At 45.0% G+C, this 19412-nt stretch overlaps 1 protein-coding gene across 2 annotated transcripts in view; it reads left to right on the forward strand.

Annotated features, from left to right (window-relative positions):
- The window catches only part of AFAP1L2 (actin filament associated protein 1 like 2), an 81868-nt gene that overhangs the window by 53989 nt on the left and 8467 nt on the right, over window positions 1-19412 (forward strand). The window contains exons 5-12 of one of the 2 annotated variants that reach the window (XM_062579595.1): window positions 4311-4401; window positions 10891-11096; window positions 11680-11859; window positions 13694-13783; window positions 14923-15007; window positions 16397-16501; window positions 17132-17343; window positions 19126-19271. In XM_062579595.1, coding sequence (XP_062435579.1) covers window positions 4311-4401; window positions 10891-11096; window positions 11680-11859; window positions 13694-13783; window positions 14923-15007; window positions 16397-16501; window positions 17132-17343; window positions 19126-19271 — 1115 coding nt within the window. The remainder of the gene's footprint in view (window positions 1-4310; window positions 4402-10890; window positions 11097-11679; window positions 11860-13693; window positions 13784-14922; window positions 15008-16396; window positions 16502-17131; window positions 17344-19125; window positions 19272-19412) is intronic. The other variant, XM_062579596.1, reaches the window with a different exon arrangement.

The raw sequence follows: 19412 nt of genomic DNA on the forward strand, positions 1-19412 counted from the left end.
GACAAGGGCACCAGCACAACTCTCACCTTGCTCTGCTGACTCAAACCAAGCACCAAAAGGAATAGTGTCAATAACAGACCTGTCCTGTCCCTCCTTGCAGGGGTGATCTCAAAGGAATGAGGATGATATCAGGATGATGTTTACTTTCTTTATCTTCTTACCTGTACCATCCTAATTAAATTCAGTCTGTGCCTCTACTCTTCCAAGGACTGGCTTCTCTTGAGTTACTGAGTGCAAAAGCATGGTGCTCTTCCAGGGCATGTTCATGTGTTGCTTCTCTGTCTTGGAACCTGTGTGGTCTCTGCTGAATTTCTGAGAGCCAGTGCATCCAGATGGGTGAGGAACATGCAAGGGAGTGACTGAGCCTGAAATATATGGCAGGAGCAGGGAGAAAGCTGACCCTGCCAGCCAGTGCAGAAGAGTGTGTCAGTGCTTACCAGGCCCTAGAATATCTCTGGCATATCTGCTTATGCAAGCTGGGCTGGAGCCACCTGTAAAGGTGGCTGCTGCTCTGGTGGGGCAGCCTCTTCCCTAGCCCAACATCTGACTGATACTGAACTTTGAAAACAAAACTCACAGCAAAATCAGAAAGTTAAAAACACTTTCTTCAAACATTGTCTTGAGAAAGGTAATGGCTGAGCTAGTTAAACTCCTACACACACTGCAGAGAATGCTTTCTTGGGGAGACATCAAGCAGCCCAGAGTCTGAAGAGTCTCCCCCCTGTTCAAGGAGTCAGTACTTCTTGGATGTTGATAACAGATCTATTGATGTTTCTTAGCTTCCCCTGAGAACTTCTGTTCTGAACATCTGGTCACAAGTGTTGGGTATCATGAGATGGCTCTAAAACACCTGTTATCTTTCCAACATGGCAATCACAAAGTCAGAGAAGGGGACTGGAAGAAAACAGTCCTGAATGACAGACAAGAAGCTTAATTAAATCATCCCTATGCTCCAAGACAATCTGCCTATACTGAGAACTACTTCTTCTGCACCACTAACCACCAGAACTAACTTCATTTGAACAAAACAATCAAGTACCTGCAAACTGAGCATCTGAGGAGTGCCAGCAATCTGTTGGCAGCAAGGATAGCTAAATACTTCAGTGTACTTAAATATTTCAAGGAGTGTGACTAGTTAGAGCTTTAATGTGGTCCCAATTGGCCTGTGAAAATCACTGCTGTGGGGAAATGACTCTTCCCTGTCTGTCTTTACTGCTCCAGGTTAAGGCAAGATCAATGTGGGAAAGAGGGGACCTGAGAAATGCATATATTTTAACTCTACATAGAGTTTTCTGTTGCTCAGTGATGTTAAGGCCGCAAAAGTATTTTAAAGGTTTCTCTGATGTGGTATTTCAGTTGCTGGCAACTGGGCCTGTGCTCAGATAGAACAGGATTAACTTCTTCGGTTTTTAATTTAAACAAATGTTAGCCAAGCATGCTCAAGGGTGAACCATAGGGTTAGATTGGGGTCTTCTGACTAGCCTGGGGTGAAGGACAATGAAATGTCATGGTGCCTTGGAAACAGAGCCTGCCAGTAAAAACCCCAGGAGTATAACTTTGTTATTTTAAGTGTCTGCGTGTAAGGGAGAGAGATAGAAAGAACAGCAAACAAATAGAAGGTGCCATCTTGTAAGCAATGGAAACTGTGTCACTGGGATTTAGGATTTTGTCATTGCGATTTTCAGTCAGAAGAATTAATGACTAGAGAGTGCTGTTCTTCTAAAGGCTGTGAGTTTGATGGAGTGAGACCAGTGGAACTTGGTTTTCTGAAACTTACACTACTGAAGTCCTCAGGCCGGAGGACTTGTCTTCCCCCTTGTATGGGGAAGATGCTTGTCTAATAAAGAGGAGACACTGAATAAGTCTGCATGTGATCAAGGAGTTTGGACCCATGGAGCTATCAAGTGGTTGTCAGATTCCTGTGGTGTTGCTTTATGTTTTTCTTTTGAGGCACAACAAAAGTTTGGTGATGAAGCTCTGTAGAAAAAACTGCCTTCAGTATTCACTGAAACCAACAGTTGCCTGTGTGCCTGGTACCATATGGGATGGCCTGGCTGGATCCTGGCATTTCTGAATTTCTTTGGTATTCTCCCAGAGCTGCCTTTAAACAATGAGTCGCCTGGGCTATGGCTCAAGACCTTGATGTCCTTTCATTCTCCTGTAGCCCTGACAGCTCTGCTGCTTTCTGTAGCCATCCACTGAGGAAGTCACGTGGCATGGACGCTGGATTCCCAGGATTGTTCCCCTGTGGCTCACGCAATATTTATTAGCGTGCTCTGTTGTGCCATAATGTAGTAGGCAAATGTACTGTGAGGACCATGCTGGGTTAGGTAATGCAGCACACACACTTTGACCTAGGTGAGAGACAAAAGAAGTACGTGCCTCTAGGGAACGAGAAGAGAAAAAAAATAGCTTTTGGGGCAGCTGAGGCACAGTCCCACCTAGTCCCTGTTGGTTTCCATTGTCTGTAGGAAACAAAGCAGAGCAGCCCCTTTCCCCACCCCTTCCCTGACACTTGTTGGACGGTATCAAAAAAAACCCACAGCATTTCTTTGTGTAGACAACTTGTTTATGGCTGCAATACAATGTGAGCTGGCTGCACACACGAGGCTACCACAGATGGCAATTGCAGACAGATTCTCTGACTAGGAAGAGGGTTTAGTAAAGCTTTGGAGTGTCTGGGTTTGTTTCTCTTTCCTTAACAAATTAGAGTAAGTTCTTAAGCCTTTTAAGTATTTGGAGGCAAATGTTTTCTGACAATGTGTCCTACGTGGCTCTGGAAAGCAAGCTTAAAGTCTGCTCACAGCATCTGACAGTCCTGTGCAGAAGGGAGTTTTCATTGCAAGATACTTGCAGTTTGCAAGGCTGGCAGAGCTACACGCAGCTCGTGGATGGAGGAATGGAGGGGTGTGTGGTTTTGGCTGGAGCTGCATTCAGGGTATGCTCAGCATAATGAAGCCCCATGGGCTCAGCCTGCATCCCCTTCATGGGCAGTTGTTGACCAGAAAGTCTTTTCTATCAAAGCTTCCTTTCCCCTTCCGGTAGGGCAGCAATACCTTTTGGTGGCAACATGCTGGGCAGGAGGGAAAGCTATGAACTTGCGTTTGATGATGCTGGATGATGACCTGCAAATGGACTGATCCTATATATATCTTGTGATATCGGTGCTCAACTGGGCCCCCCTGCCCAGTCTTTCTCCAGGGCATCTGGAGCAACCCTGTGGGAAACCAGGAAGGAGCATGTAGGCTCCGTGACCTTCAAAGAGGTTATATACATCTTGATCAGAATCCAGTTCAAGCACCTGTGAGCCAGATCCTACTGTTTTCTAATGACTGAGGGAATGATTTTAACTGGGTGGCAAGAGGACTGGTGGGGAGTGATGGGGGGACAGTACAGTCAGATGGCAATGGGTGAGACATGATGCTATTACATACTTTGGGAACAGCATAATCTGTGGGTTCATCCTGCTGTGATCTCTGATTCTGCTGTCTCATATTTGACAGCCATGTGAATTACTTGAAAAGTAAAAAGCTTGTTTCTTAGCTTCTCCTTTTTTTTTTCCTTGTGTGCTGGTATTTCTAAAGGATCAGGACACTTTTTCCTGCCAGCTCTTGTTTGTGTTTAGGGAGGGGTTTGGCAGGCACCACAGGGATTTTCCAGCTCTGGACTCTTTTCAAAGGCTTATTTTCCATCAGTGTTATTTATCTATTTCCTTCATTTTTTGCTCAGAGCACAATTAAAGATTCCTGATACAGTTCCTAAAACAGAGATTTTTAGTGCTGGTTTGTTACTCGCCAGGGACTTTGAGATATAGTGATTGTTCAGGCTATAACTTCAACATAGTCAGGATTGCACCAAAAATCTGCAGTTCTGATTCCCTCTTAATGTAGTAGAAAACATTGTCCCCAGTTAAGAAGAGTAGCTTAGGAGGGATTTGTATGGCAGGAAGACCTCCCCTTTCATGGTGAGGCCCACAAGTTAGAATTACTGCTTATCGGGAAACATCCAAGTGGATCCTCCTAGGGTTTTCAGAAAAATTAAAGAAAACGATATTTATGGCACAATTATACGATAGCTGCCAAGCTCCTTTATACTTAAACTACCTGTGTATTGGAAACCTTCACCAGTGCAGTACTTGGTAATCCTTCTTACCTTACATCTCAACCTGTTCATATAAAAACGCTAATGTGCACATCTGAAAGGTCTCATCTGCTAGGCTGCATCTTGATGCTTAAAAAAAACCTGCCCCATTGTTTTTAAGCATCTATCTTTACCTAAAATCACGCTTCTCTTATTTATTTGTTCTGCAGATTCCTGAAACAAAGCAGCCTTTGGTCCCCAAGATCGAATCCCCAGAAGGATATTATGAAGAGGCTGAGCCATATGACGTCTCTGTAAATGGTATATCTGTAACTGTCTAGGGGTTTTACGTGGGATAGAGAACTTGAGGTTTACGAGACACAGTACACAAAAGTGCATACAGTTCTTCCAGCTTGTGTGGCAAGTTTTTTACTGATGTTGGTCATGCCTAATATTACAGACCTAATGTTAGTTGGAAAGAAAAGGCTAATGAAGCACTCAAAGTTTTAAGCTTCTGCACAAATAAGTAATGGTAAACACAGCATCACTGTAAAATATTACAAGCAAATGTGTATTCTTTTTGCCTTGGTGATTTTCTTAGCTGTAGTCAAACGCAGTACTTTGGATTTTCTTTTTAGGAGTGATTGGTGAAATGTATACAGAAGGTGTTCGCTCCTTCTGTGCACACTTGCTCATCACCCTATGTCTGCAGCTGCCAGTCATGTATCTAGCAGCCTCACTGACTTCTGTCACCTATGTATTCCCCATCCTCTTCAGGACATTATGTGGCTTGAGTTCACAGATGTTCACTCCTTAAGCTGTATTCATGCATCCTTCCTTTGTTCAGTACCTTTTAGGTGAGATTATTACCCTCTGATCTGATAGCAGAGCCGATCTTGTCATCACTGCAGAATCCATTTGAGTGCAAATGTGAGAGATTATATCACTCTTCTGGAAGAGTAGATCCCTGGTCATCAGCCTCTTCTGCAGCAGAGTAGGGCGTATTCCTGTACACAGCACAAGGGCAGATTGGACTGGGGAGGCAGGCAAAGAATGGAGAGTTAAGGATGAAGGTGTGTTTGGGTCTAAACTCCTAGCTCTTGTGTCTGAAGAGAAGCGGAGTCCTCTCTGGCCCCGGCAGGCAACTTTAAAGTTCACTGAAAGAGAAGCACTGATGGTACAACTGCTGGAAATCACATGGGGTTAATTTATCTTAATGGCCATTACTGCAGTGCATGTACCTTGCACATAGCGGGGCAGCTTGTAGCTCAGTGTAGGTCAGTGTTCTTGTGAATGCTTACGAGTTATAATCCTAAGCAAAAAAAGAACAATATTATCAGGGGGAAGGTTTAGCTCAGTTAGAGTGTGGTGCTGCTAATGCCAAGGTTGTGGGTTCAGTCCCCGAACAGGGCTATGCTGAGGGTTGGACTAGATGATCTCCAGAGGTCCCTTCCAACCTTACTGTTCTATGATATAGAAATAACTTCACAACTTCACTTTCCTAAACCATCCCATTTTGGCAGCAGCTAAACTAGATTGCTGCTGGTTTGGGTGAGAAAAGGTAGAGATACATCACAGCCAGGGTGAAACATGCTAGTTGGTGCAGAGGAGAGGTTGAGCTGGAGCTTGCTGCCCCCCAGGTCTGCCGTGTGTTGTCACATGCCAGCTTGCCTTTGCCAAAATAGCCTGGGTTGTTTCACTGAGGGGGATGTGGGGTAAGGCTGTGAGCAGCAGCAGGGCAGGAAGGGCTGAAGCCTTCCTGCAGCCAAGCAGCACATGTTGCTGCAGCCTTACTCTCTGGGGTTTTCCAGTTACAGCAATGTAAGATAAACTGACTTTTTTACCCCCCCCCCCCCCCCCCCCCCGCTGCATGTTGGAAAGAGGATAATACAATTAAGCTAAGAACTGTAGCACTGGATTAGCTGAGTTACACAGACACATCTGTGGGCTGGATAACCCAGGTTATGTTATCCAGGTAGCTCATAAACTCACATTGTATTGAAAGCCTTGGCTGGCAGAAGCGATAAACTGAAGCCCAGCTTAAAGCTCTGTTTTTTTCTTGGTAACCTGCTGCTCAGAGATGCACATACACCTATCGTTCACTGAAGTCCAGAGCAGTTAGACACCTAAAAAACTGAGGATCAGAGCCCTGCAAGTATGGTAAAAAAGGTCTAAATGATGGGAATGCTGTCAAAATGAGGTAATTCTGGGTGCTCACAGAGGGGCCTGTAATAGTTGTTTGACCAGCTGACTTAGTGTTTTACAAGTATAAATGCACAGTGTGATGCTACTTATCATGAGTAAAAGTATTGTACGCTGACCTTGCAGTCCCCTTGGCACGGTGTTAATAGCAGTCTTAGACAGAGGCATTCCCTTTGCTCTGCATCTGCTGCTGACTGCACTTTAAATGAGGTTATTCTGATAAAGCCAAACTGTGATTAGTAGGACCCTGGAGCAGAATCTGGGAGCTTGTAGGAAAAAAACATCAGGAAACATCTGTGCTGTCACCCTGTTCTCCCTGGTTTTAGAGCCCTTTGCCAGTGTATCACAGGCCCCATATGGCCGCCCACAAGCAGATCCTCCTGTCATTTGCCATGAAGGGGGCAGGATCTGAATGCTGCTCCCTGTTCACTAACTGGAAACGGTGATAGCTACCTGTCTCCAGGGTGGAAACAAATCCCAGCATGAAATGAGAGTCCTGTTATGTCCAGCTGCTGCTTCGGACTGTATTTTAAGGCTTAGTTAAATGAAATCCTTCAGTTTCCAAGCCTGGTTTCTCCTGTCCAGTGAATGCCAGGCACCACTGGATGCTAGCTGCAGCCCTAAAGAATATCATGGCAGTTAGAAAGAGATATGAGCCTCTAAAGTTAAAAAAAAAAAAAAAAAAAAAAAAAAAAAAAAAAAGGAAACATGCAAGTTCAGACAATCCCCCACTGCCACAGTGTGTCATGTCTTTACCCTCCTATTAAATGCTAAATCACAGGTCCTTTCTGCAGGTCCCAATGGGTCCCTTCTTACACACAAAACCATCTTCTGTATTATGCACACTCCTTTTAAGGTGATTAGTGCAAGAAGGGTAAAGACATTGTGTTGCTAAGAGTCTCCATGGCTTTTTTGGTAAAATCATGTTAGGAGCGATTCCTAGGGGTGAATGGGAAAAAGGACTAGGCAAAGATAGAGCCACAGGGATGTGAGAGGAGCAGGCGGCAGAGGAGTGCAGGGTGGGCAGTGGTATTGTGAAGCAGTTGGTGCTCCTATTTGATTCAAGAAATCAGAGCTCAAATCCCATGGCACCTGGGTCAAACCTACAGGTCTTGGTTCTGCCCATTTACATTTAACAAGTACAAAACTGGAATCTCTGTCCCTTCCCCTTCACCTTATTAGATGGTAACAGCATCTCTTGCCGGTCTTATGTGGAGTGATGCTTTTTGCTACCAACCACTTTGAGATCTTAGTGTGACTGATGCTATTAAGGGGCAATTCCTAACATGTGTGGGTTTGCCCAGACCTTTTCTAGCCAATATGCTAAAATATGACCCCATTAACTGTTCAGGCCCTCTTTGCTCCCCCTCCATCTCCCTGACCTGCAAGCTGAGTCAGAGTCAGGCAGTCTGGGGAGCTGCTCTTGGCATTTCTGGCAAAGCTACAGCGTGAGCCTTGAAAGACACCGATGTATCTCCAAACAAATGGGAGTAGTGAAATTAAGCAAAAAATAGAAACTTTAGTAAAAGTACTGCCTGCCAAGAAAGGACATCAAAGCAGTTCTCCAGATGGATTGAGGAGATAGTCATACAGCATCAGAGGTGGAACTGCAAAACGATGTAACAAACCATGGTTAAATTAATGAAAATGAACCAGGGCAGGCAAGATTATTGGGTCTTGGGATCCCTCTTTCATCATCAGGATTCCCGCCTCTCCACTGAGGCTGCCTCTGTCCTTTATTTTCCAGCTTCAGTAATTGCTACTGTTTCCCTTTTCTCCTGGGCTGAAATGTGTTAAACAGTTATCATTCTTTTCCTGTGCTGCATTTGCATAATTGAAGGATGTGATAAGAAATGGAGTGAAAATGCAAGGGGCAATGTGACTGCCAACTAAACAATAATTATTCCAACTGAAAAACTTCATCTGCCCTCTCTTATTTGAATTACGGTGATAATTATTTTTCCTTAAAAGGAACTGCCTTGTTCAAAGGAACTAGTTGAAAATGTCTCCTGGTCTATCATCACTCTCTGAAATTTTGTTGTGCAGTGTGCTCCCTTCATTGACACAGGGGATGGGAGCATGGGCCTAAGCAAGGCTGACTTGCTTGTTCTTTGTAATTGTTTATCTGTGCCTTTCTCTCTTTTTCTCCTTTTCTCTTTGCTTTTGACTGTGCAGGTCTTTTTGGTAGGCTTGCTGCGGCTGGACCACGGCCAGGGTTGCAGGTTACTGAGGGCGTTATTTATGCCACAATAACGATGGGTATGGCATGTTTTCAAAACCTGACGTGCCTTCTTTGTTTTTTGTTGTAGGGTTGGGGTTTTGTTTTTTGTTTTTTTTAACCTAGAATTTTAGTAAATATGGTCAGGTGCCTCCCACTGGCATTGCCCACTGTGTGCACAGAAAGTAACCACCTCTCCTCTCTGCCTGTCCTTGCTGCATATACATAGGGCAGCTGCTATTCTTTGTTCTCTTTCCCCATGCCCAGTGAAGAGAACTATCTTAGCCTTTATTTCCCCATTTACAGTGACTGATCCAGAGCTGATGCGTTGTAACATTAGCTGTATCGACAAGTAGTGTTTCAGCGAGTATTGTAGATGCTCTGCAGTGGTAGAGGAAGCTTTGACCTGCTGGATTGTTGTAATTTCCTGCATGACTATATTGATTAAATTACTCAGTAGCCTGTGGGAAGACCAAACAGGAAAGCAGCATGGTGGATCTAGATAAGGACATCCCAGAATGTGTCTGAAAGCCTCCTGGGTGTTTTTTTTTCAAAACCCTGTCTGATTCCTAAATAGTTTGCAAGTGTCATTTTGCAGTGCTGACAGTCTGGAAATCTGAATAATTCTAAAAACCTTGAGAGGCACAAGAGTGTCTTTTTCAGAAGCGGTCTAGGGAGATGGGGAGGGAGTGAGCGTCTGTGCAGAGGGAGTCAGAGGATTCCTGTATCCAGGAAACTCAAGGGGAAATGCATTCTGTTTTTGCAAAATGTGTCATCAGAGCAACTCTGCACTGTGTCATAGACACTGACCTTCTGCCCTACGGAGCCTGCCACTAATGTCCAGCAATGAGAGGATAGGGCTCTGGTCTTGGTTGAAAATACTAGTAGGTTAAAATGACGGTCTTGTATTGAAGTGTATGAGTTACACGACTCAGGATGGAGTGAGCTCTGGTAGCAGACAGCTAATGGCAGTGTTTTCTTAAACCACCTAAGCAAGGTTTGTCCCCACTTGCCAGCTATACCGCCCAGGAAATGCCTTCGTATCATGAGGCTGGACTAGTGCCACTGGGCCGGGAACACCTGCAGCTCTTTAAGTAGAGAAAAGCTCATCTCCTGAGGCAGCTGTGGCTGGTGCACAAAAAAAACCCAGCCAAGGCACCTGCTGTCAGCACGGAAGAATGTGTTACTTCCCCAGGAGAAAGGTGGCAGTCTGAGGCCTAACGCCTAGGTGAGGGGTACAGGGATGCCCAGAAGGGCAATAGCCCCATGTTGATAAGGAGGGAGATCTTAGAAGACAAGGTGCACTTAGATATCCTTGCTGCTGCTACATAGGGAAGGGTCCCTAGCAAGGCAGAGGCCTTGATCCTCGATATTTCTAGGAATGAAGAACCTTGCTGCTTTTACTCCAGCTGAACTTCTGCCCTGGGTCCCGTGTGGACTTGATCTAGCATGTTGATAATGCATTGCGGAGGGAATGTTTTCTGTAAAAGGTGGATGCCTGATGGGTTGATGGTAGGGACATGGTGAGAGCAGTATGCTGTAAAGGGCATTTTCAGAGCTTTTAGATGGAGATATCTGCTCTTTAATAAGTTTGTCTAATTGGTGCAGTTTTGTGGTGATCGCTTGCAGGTTGTTGTAATGTGAGATTTTACTGGAAGAGAAGGGTAAGGCCGTAGCTTTGTTGCTGCATCTCAGTTCCTTTTATTTTAAGAAATAGAAAAACAACTTAAGACTTGCTCTTCAGTGAAGCTCCTAAGGCTTTTTGCTTTTTTCCACTTTTTTCTTTTTATTTTGCACCAATCTGATGATAATATTTTTGTGCAGCTATTAAGTTCTGATGAGAATCACTTCAAAGCCTCTTGCTGTCCATTAGATGCTGAGTAGAGATCTGTTAGCCCAGAAGGGGGAAATGGAATGACATCTGAAATACAATAGATCATTGCTTGTTGCATGGCCTTGCAAATATCGTTTTTACTTCTGACATTCAGAGGACAAGGGCTGATTGTAGCTTGCAATTGCCTTAAAAATTTTGAGTATTTGGCTTGAAGTGGAAAGCAGAAAAAGCATCTTGGCTGGGGGGGAAGCGGCAGACATCAGAAAATGTCTAAGGGAATGTTCTCAAACTTGTGATCAACTGGGAAGTGTCTATTGAGTGTTTGCTAATTGAGACAATTAGTCATAAAATGTCACAATGAAATTAATATTGGGCCAGAAAGGAAAAAGACGTTCATGAGGATTATTTTTCTGTTGATTGTCCTCCTGCAGGAAATCTTCAAAAGACACATCCTTGCACTGGGGGCTTTTGCATGTGTGAGCATGGCTGAGGCAAGCAATAGGCCCAGAATTAGCATAGAAATGCATTTACTGATAAAAATTTACTTTTGTTGTAGAAGATGGTGAGGCTGTTAGTAGCTCCTATGAATCTTATGATGAAGAAGAGAGCAGCAAAGGCAAGTCAGCAACCCATCAATGGCCATCTACTGAGGCTACCATTGAACTGATGAAGGACGCCCGCATATGTGCATTCCTGTGGAGAAAGAAGTGGCTGGGACAGTGGGCAAAACAACTCTGTGTTATCAAGGACACCAGGTTGCTGGTGGGTAAATCCTCCATTTTCTGCCTAAAACAACCTATTTTCTTGAGCTGGAGAGGGAAGTGGTGCCTCAGGTCATGTTAACTAGCTGCCAAAATAACGTACCTTTAGAAGTGAGGTTTCAAAAAATGTCAAAGGAACTTGAGAGTCTCAGTTCTGTTTTCTAAAATGATGTAGGTATGGGACAAGGGACACGAGGGCACGTCTTTGGTCAAATTTCCAAGGTATTTGGATGCCTGGAGATTCTGTCTGGGGAAACTTTCTCACATGCACAGGCTAACCACTTTCATGACCTGTAGCAGTATGTGTGAGATGTACTTAAGACTATATATGTGTGTGTGTATATATATATATGTAGATATGAAATGTATGTAGGCGTGTGTGTCTGCATACATATACAGATAACTTGTGTGTAGTCTGTGTAGCTAGAAGCCATTGCAGCCTTATAGGACCTAAATCTTCTAGCATTCAGTGCACTTAACACATGTAGTTGCATTGACCACTTCTAGTGGTGAGTTCAAGCTAGCAAGCAAAAGGAAAGTCTTCTGTTCAAACTTTTATTTGACCTCTCTTCTTCCTTTCTCAGTGCTACAAGAGCTCCAAAGACCACAGCCCTCAGCTTGATGTGAATTTGCTGGGCTGCACTGTCATTCACAAGGAAAAGCAAGTGAAGAAGAAAGAGCACAAGTTGAAGATCATCCCCATGAACGCTGATGTCATTGTGCTGGGGCTGCAGAGTAAAGACCAGGCAGAGCAGTGGCTCAGGGTCAGTGGAGCCCTCTGGGCTTGCCCTCTTGGTGCTCTCCTACTTTGCTTTAGCTGGGGCTATGTGGTGTAAGTGCCTAGCTAAGCAGGTGGTGGGGGCAGGCATCAATGAGTGTTGCTGGTCCAAGTGCTATATGGCCGTGTTATGGGGCTCTGCCAGAAGCTGCAAGACAGGCAGGAGGCATGCAGCATAGCCAGAGCAGTAGCTGTGCCTGGGCACAGTATGGCACTAACACAACTGTGTGGTTTCAGTACTGGAGCAGTCTCCAGTCTGACTGGTTCAGACCACAGGCAGCACAAGCCGGCATCTGTGTTAACCTGTCTGTGTTGATGTGCCCCAAGTTAGTCCTTGCAGCTTTTGTACATGAAGAATGTAACAAAGAACATATGATTTAAATTCTGGCTGTTGGAGAAGGCATTTCCCTGAATTGCATTTCCTTCAGGCTTTTCCCAGGGCTAAACTGCTGCATGTGTCATAGCAGCCCAGTGGGAGTCCTGCCTGCTGAGCGGGGAGCTCCTTGCTTCCCTCTCCGAGCTTCACAGGCTGAGTCTTCTGAGCAAATGCTGATGCCTCCACATGTGGAGCTCTGGCTCAGCCTGTGGGAAAAAGTATGTAACCAGAGAAAGAGGCTTTTGAAAGAATCCTCTAGAATTATTTTTTTTCGTCATCTGTTAATACAGAGGGAAGGTAAGAAAGAGGGGACAGAGAGGTGGAATTGCGAGGGCCCTATGTGCCCCTAGTTCCTATGCAGGGTTGTACATCTCCTAGAGATGTTCCTTTGGCTAAATTCCAACAAGCCTTGCTATGACTCCATACCTCAGTCCTGTCCTTGCATGCTCTGGCTCTCTTCCTCATTGCAACCCCATATACAAATACACCACTTCATTTTCATGTCCTGGGTTAGCTTCCTCCTGCAGCTCTCTGCTGCCTTCTGTTTGCAGGAGGCTGCAGAAGGACTTCCCAACCCAACCAATGCAACAGGAATAAATATGGTCTTTCAGCCAAAGAGCCCTGGACTCTCTGTACCAGCCTATAGGAGGCTTCTTGGGAAAGGCTGCAGAGAGAGAAAGCCCGTTTCTTGTCGCAGTGTGGGGGGCTGTTGAGTGGAAGAATGCCAGACGTGAAGTGCCTGTGGACAGCACAGGAAATGGGGCCTTTCCCTGCAACAGCAGGAGAACAAAGAGCCTTTACAGAGCTTGGGGATTAACTTGGGGTGCAGAGGCACTGGGTGCCTGCTCCAACTCCACTGAAGTCACCATGGGAGCATAAATCAAAGTGGGATTTAGCATGCAGTATTCTGGCTCGGGCAGTGGGTGTAGGGGTGCGAGAGGCTGCCCTGTTACTGCACTATCCGTTTTCCTAAGGCTTTATGCCAGTGACAGTGAGAGTCTATGCCTCTGAATTTACTTTCTCTTCCACCTCTCCCCTGCCTCAAATTTATGCTCAGCCAATTTATAGCCCCACAGCTTTGAGCCCAGTTCTGCCAATGTACCTCACTCCACCCGAGTCCACCTTGGCATCCCACAAGCTGGCTTGCTTTATTCATTTGCTTTCGGAAAGTGCTAAGTCTATCACTTGTTCTTGGCAGGCCCAGGATATTTTGGTTTTGCTGATACCCGAGTGCGAGCTCCAGGTGCTGGATTGCTCCAGCAGCAATCCAGTTCCAAGCTCCAGTGCTGTAACATGGCACAGTCTGGGGTGAGGGTTGCCAAAATTTGCCACATATCTCCTGTACTGCTGTAGTTTTGCCTCTTTGGGAGGAGAAGGATGGAGGGGGGAATTTGTTCTATTAATGTAGCTGTATTCACAGGCTACGGCTTTGTCTTCTGCACAGGTAATCCAGGAGACCAGTGGTCTCCAGTCTGAAGGAGGCAGTGAAGGCAACCAATACATTCCAGATTCACAACGTCTTAATTACCCAAAGGTACATCTTGTCTCTACAGAGAGGAGAAATAGCACTTTCAGTACTTCTTTTCCACCCTGTTCTTATAATAAATAACAGTCAGAGTTAAGTACAGTAATTTTATCAGGGCAGAGACTGATACAAGTGTAACCAAACTCTTATTCTGCTGAAAGGAGCTTTTTTGGCACAATCTTAATTTTCCTTTGCAGTCTTAAGTTTGTTGCAACATTTTCCCCCTAAAACTGACTCAGCACTTGGACTCTCCCTTGTACAGAGAGCAACCGTTATCTCATCCAACAGGACAGTGGGACCAAGAGTGTTTTGAAGGGAAAATAAACCCTTGGATGCAAGGGCTTGAGTGAGTCTTTAATCCAGGTTAAGGCGATACTCCCCTGGGGGCAGCTTATTGCAAAACAGTCAGAGGAGAAAGCAATCTTCATAAGTCTCTGGTGGACACCTGCAATAGGACTGCTCAGGCACCTGGCTATTCCTCTGCTAGTCCCCATACCCTGATATGAGGCCACCAGACAGGCTGAAGGGCAGCTCAGAACACACAGACTTAGACTGGGCACCAGCAGCACAGCTGCAGCACCTCAGAGGCGAGCACAGCCAGGGCATTTCGCATGCTGGACTCTGCCTGTGCCAGGCATGCTGGCCTGCACTGCACAGACACCCACGCTGTGCTCAGAAACAGTGGGGAGGGACACATCATAGACAGGAGGAAGTTGCAGCTGGAGATCTTTGTGAAAGCAATGGAGAAGGTGGGACCCTACAATTTACGAGAGAGGACGGGGTGCTGAGAACCACAGGCCTCCAGAGATACAGCTTAGGGGAGATCCTGAGCTGATGTAAGTCAGCAAAGGCTGTGATTTCAGTGGAAAAACATTGATTTCTGCCAGCTAAAGTCCTCTACCTGCATGTTTGGCATCTGCATGTATGATGTACTCTGGCGCGCCCAGCATCTGTGGCTCTGTCGGTCATGTGTGCATGTTTGTGGTCCCAAATCTGTACTAAGTCTGACTTTACTGGTATCAAGTCCTAAGCCTTGGATTTCCTACCCAAGCACTTTCTGCCAGAAAAGAAATTCCTTGCTGGCACTTGCTATGTAAGGAGGGGTTACATGCATCTCTGTAGAGCTCACGTGTGGTGCTTTTTGACAGGTAGAACTATCTGAGAGATATTCTGCAGCCTCAGAGAGTGGGAGCAGCACAGATGGCCACCCGGAGATGACTGAAGGAAAAGATGGTAAAAAAACAAAACAGAACAAACAAACAAACAAACAAACAAAAAAAAAACTCACCCTGGGGAAAAGCTGAAAACCAGGCCATTAACCTTGCATGGAATGAGGGTTTCTATAGCTTCCCTACTGCTGTCACCTCTCCTCCTTGAACCCCAACTGACCTGATGCAGGGTGAAAACTACACATGAATTCACTGTCTGTGAATTTGATTTCATAGCTTTTTCTGAAGTGACAGGTGGATGTTGGGCACTTTAAGCAGTTACAGAACTACCAAGGGCTCAAAAAAACCATGCGTTTGATGCCCTGCCTTACCTCATAGATGCTGTGTGACTTTGGGCAAACCACTTCGGGACATTTTTGGATAGCATAAATGCATCCAAATGCATCTTTCTGCATAGACTTTTATAGAGCAAATTGGAGAATCTATGTAAAATGATGAGCTGTCTCCAAAAAGAAGAATCAGACCCTCACACTAGGCCATCTGACTCTGAGCTTTAAGCTCTGTTCCCCCATGTATAAGTGGGGGTGGGTAAGTACATTAAAAGAAAAGATGCTCTTTTAGAAGGATGATGGAGCCCATCTACATATCAGAGAGGTAGAGATCTGTGTTAAGGACTTGCTGCAGCTTTCCTAGCCCAGCAGATGGACTCAGGCTTCTGAATCCCTCTATATTAGTACTATATAATTTTATTATGATAAAGAAAATCTGGACTAAAAAAATCGAATTTGACTTCTTACTAGGATTCCCTGGTTATTATACAGCCACATGTTCACACACTGACTGATATTCCTGCCTGGTACCTAAATGCTGAAGAGGCTGTTTGGAGGCCTTCTTAAAAGGAAAAGAATTATCTGAAGACAATAAATATTTATGGACAATGTTTTTTAATTTAATTCTTTCTCATGTAAGAAAGTGAAGGGAGATTAGCACCTGCAGAGCGAGATCTGTGGAGACAGTCTTCTCGCAGCTCCAGCAGTGAACGGTGGGTTTTGGCACTAACCCAAGTTTAAAGCAATGTAGGCTAAGTGTCTTGCTCTGCCAATGATAAGCGATATGATTTTGGGCAAATCACTTAGCTGTCTGAGATTAATGGTGCTAAGAACTGTGCCTTTTTGCTCTTCATCTCCCTGTGCCTTGGAACTCTTACCCTGAGTTGCAGGCTTGCAACTTTGCTACAGGGCAGAATGGGAGAGGCTCAGATGCTGTGGGGGTACAAGCTGTGAAAATACAGAAGCTGGTGACTATAGCATGCTTGTGATGTATGTCCTGCTGATGTTTGGTACATGACCCCAGGGCAGGCAGCTTTGGGGCAGGATATCCAGCTGGGACAGCAGGTTGTGTATCTGACTCAGTCAGAAGAGCCGTGTCCAAGTCTGTTTGTTTGTTTTGTTAGTTAAGAAGAAAGGTACAACTGGCCTAAAACTAAGCAACCTGATGAACCTTGGGAGGAAAAAATCCAGCTCCATAGACAGCCCAGAGAGATCTCTGGAGACATCAAGTAAGTGACAGCATGCACTGCACGCAGTGACTTGTCTCAGGGATGGATCTTAATGTGCAATGAGGACTGTGTATGGACATACATACTCCAAGTTGCCCTGCTAAGGAAGGAATAAAGGCCACAGTCCACTCAGTCCCTACCAGTAAATCCATGCAGATTAGGTATGTCTTACACATCAAGATGACTGTATTACTTACAAAGTAAGAGCTTGCAGGATGACCCAAGGGGAAGGGTAAGTAACATCAGATACATACACAGAGGACACCTGTGGGATTCAGCAGGATGTGGGATATTGCAGCAAGAAGGTTGTGTGGGTAGACTGGAATTCATCTTCTGGGACAAGCTTTGCCCAATTATCTGCAGCCAGCTTGCTGCTCTACAGCTGACTGGAATTTCAAGAGCCCCATTTTGAACAGTTTTTCACCCCTTTCATCTATTTTTATGTGACCTAGGGTATGCCTTTGCATTGTTTCTGTGCTTTTGCTCTTTGTTGCTGCCTAACTGACTTTGTGTTCCCCAGTGATCCCAGCACTGACATACTACTCAAATGTCCCAGTACATGAAATGAATTTGAATTTCCTCTCATGACGGGGTTGAAAGTATGACTAAGTGACCTGTGCTTGCTTGCAGGTTACCTGAATGTGCTAGTGAACAGTCAGTGGAAGTCTCGCTGGTGTCAGATAAAAGATGGTCACCTACATTTCTACCAGGATAAGAATCGAAGTAAACAGGCTCAGCAGCCCCTGAGTTTGGCGGGTTGTGAAATTATCCCAGAGCCAATCCCTGATCATCTCTATTCCTTCCATATCCTGCACAGCGGGGAAGAACGGGTCACTCTGGAGGTAGGGTATATATCTCTTAGCCAGCTTGGCTTTAAATCATCAGCTTGGGTATCTTAGCAGGCCTAAAACCTCTCACTGCCTGCAGGTTAAGTGCTGGTAAGCTCCTCCAGAGAAGCCCTCAATCCAGCAAAACAGAACCTGAAGCACAGGACTTCAGTTCATCAGACTTTGGTCACTTAGAACGTGTCTAGTCTACGCTGGTAATCCAGGCTGTCTCTGATGCTGGCATCTCCAGAGGACCATTCAGCCTTCATCTTAGGCACTCATCTTAGGATGGGATGAAGGGTCCTCTGGAGGTGCCCATCTCTCTCCACTGGCTGTAAGATAACGTTGGATGACTAAGTAATATGGGACACAATTTAGATGGTTCATGTTAAGTGAGAGGAATCCCACTCTAGGGATTTAAGACTGTGGTTAAGAGAAATGGAGAGCTTTTTCCTTTATCTTGTGAAAACAGAGACCCACAGCCATAGCTTATGGGTGCATCCTACTTAAGCCAATCACAGATTTGCCCTTGAAAGTGCAAGTAAATTCATCTCCATCTGTTACTTTCCTTTGCCTGCATCCAGGACTGTTTATCTCTAATCTTAGTTCTCGCTGACGACAGTGCGATTACAGTAGGAGGTGGACAATGTGAGCAATTTCCTGTATTTTTCCAGTGGGTGGAATATTTACAGCCAAACAACTGACTTCAAGTGCCAACCATGGAGTCTGAACGTGTTTTTGTTTAGCTTGTGAATCAGGTTATGTCTATGGGACCTATGTCTAGGTCTAAGAATGGGAAGATTTGGGAATGGGAAAATTTACATTTTCTGAATGGGAGTAACCACATTTTGTTAGGTTGTCAGTCTCAATGTACAGACTGAATGGCTGGCTGACTTCCCAGGCACTGAAGTTTGTGCTAAATAAAACAAATTGGAAGCTTAAAATATACTTTCCAGATTGGGATTCACTTGCTCTGAACTTTTTTGTGTTTCCTGGTAGAACTCCTAAAATCAAAGCAAAACATATAGGCATCAGTCCATTTTTTTCTTGCTTCAGGTAGAAATAATTTGCTACCAGGAAGTACATGTGGCTGTCTGCTAGAGCCAGTTTCAAGGCACAATGTTTAACTCCTAATTTTGCATATCCCAAAATGTCCGATTGTTGACTTACATCTGAGAATTTGGTACTGACCATGTTAAAGGTGGGGGCTCTCTTCAAAGTCCTTCTCTGATCACATTTTAAATCCTTTCCTTGCTGCCTTCACTGTGCAAAAACCTGTGGAAGAGTTCTGACATAAGGAACTTAACAAGCTCTCTAATGTGCTCAGGTACCTTGCATGTGTGTGTTTGGAAATCACATTACTGCACTCTATTGGTGCAAAATAAAAATGTACTCCTTCCTCTCCAAAGATGGCTCACCTAACACATGTCCAGCGATGGAGAGAATTTTTTTAATTGTGTAGGCAATGGAGCACTTGCACTATTGAAAGGAAAAAGCAGACTGACTATGAGTTTCAGCAAGGACTTAAGTGAAGAAATGCATTCAGAGATCTTCTAGATTTGCAAATCAATCCCACCCATGGAGCAGAACTTTCCTTCTTCTTCCTGTTCCCCCTTTATTCTCCCTTTGTTCCCCTTTCCTCCACTTTCTCTAAATTTAAAAATCCTGCAGTTCATCTTTCTCCTTGCAGGTCAAGAGGACTATAAGCTTACTTCCCTACCTCAGACTTGCATTAGCCTTGCTGGTCCAGGAAAACTGCCATTGCAATCTGTAATGATCTGTCTGATCACCTTGCAGGCCAAGTCCTCGGAAGAAATGGGCCATTGGCTGGGCCTTCTCTTATCGGAGTCAGGTTCAAAAACAGACCCAGAGGAATTTACCTATGATTATGTGGATGCTGATAGGGTTTCCTGCATCGTTAGTGCTGCAAAGAATTCCTTCTTGTAAGTCACAGTGGTAATGTGTTGGTCCCTTCGTGGGTGCCAGAAGCTGATGGAAGGGGAAACAAGCTAGAGGGAGGGTGAAGGCGTCCCTTTGTTTGCCAGAAGCTGGCTGCAGAGGAGATTATGTAGCTCATTTCAAAG

Source organism: Rhea pennata, chromosome 7, assembly GCF_028389875.1.
Source record: "Rhea pennata isolate bPtePen1 chromosome 7, bPtePen1.pri, whole genome shotgun sequence".
NCBI classification, from domain to species: domain Eukaryota; kingdom Metazoa; phylum Chordata; class Aves; order Rheiformes; family Rheidae; genus Rhea; species Rhea pennata.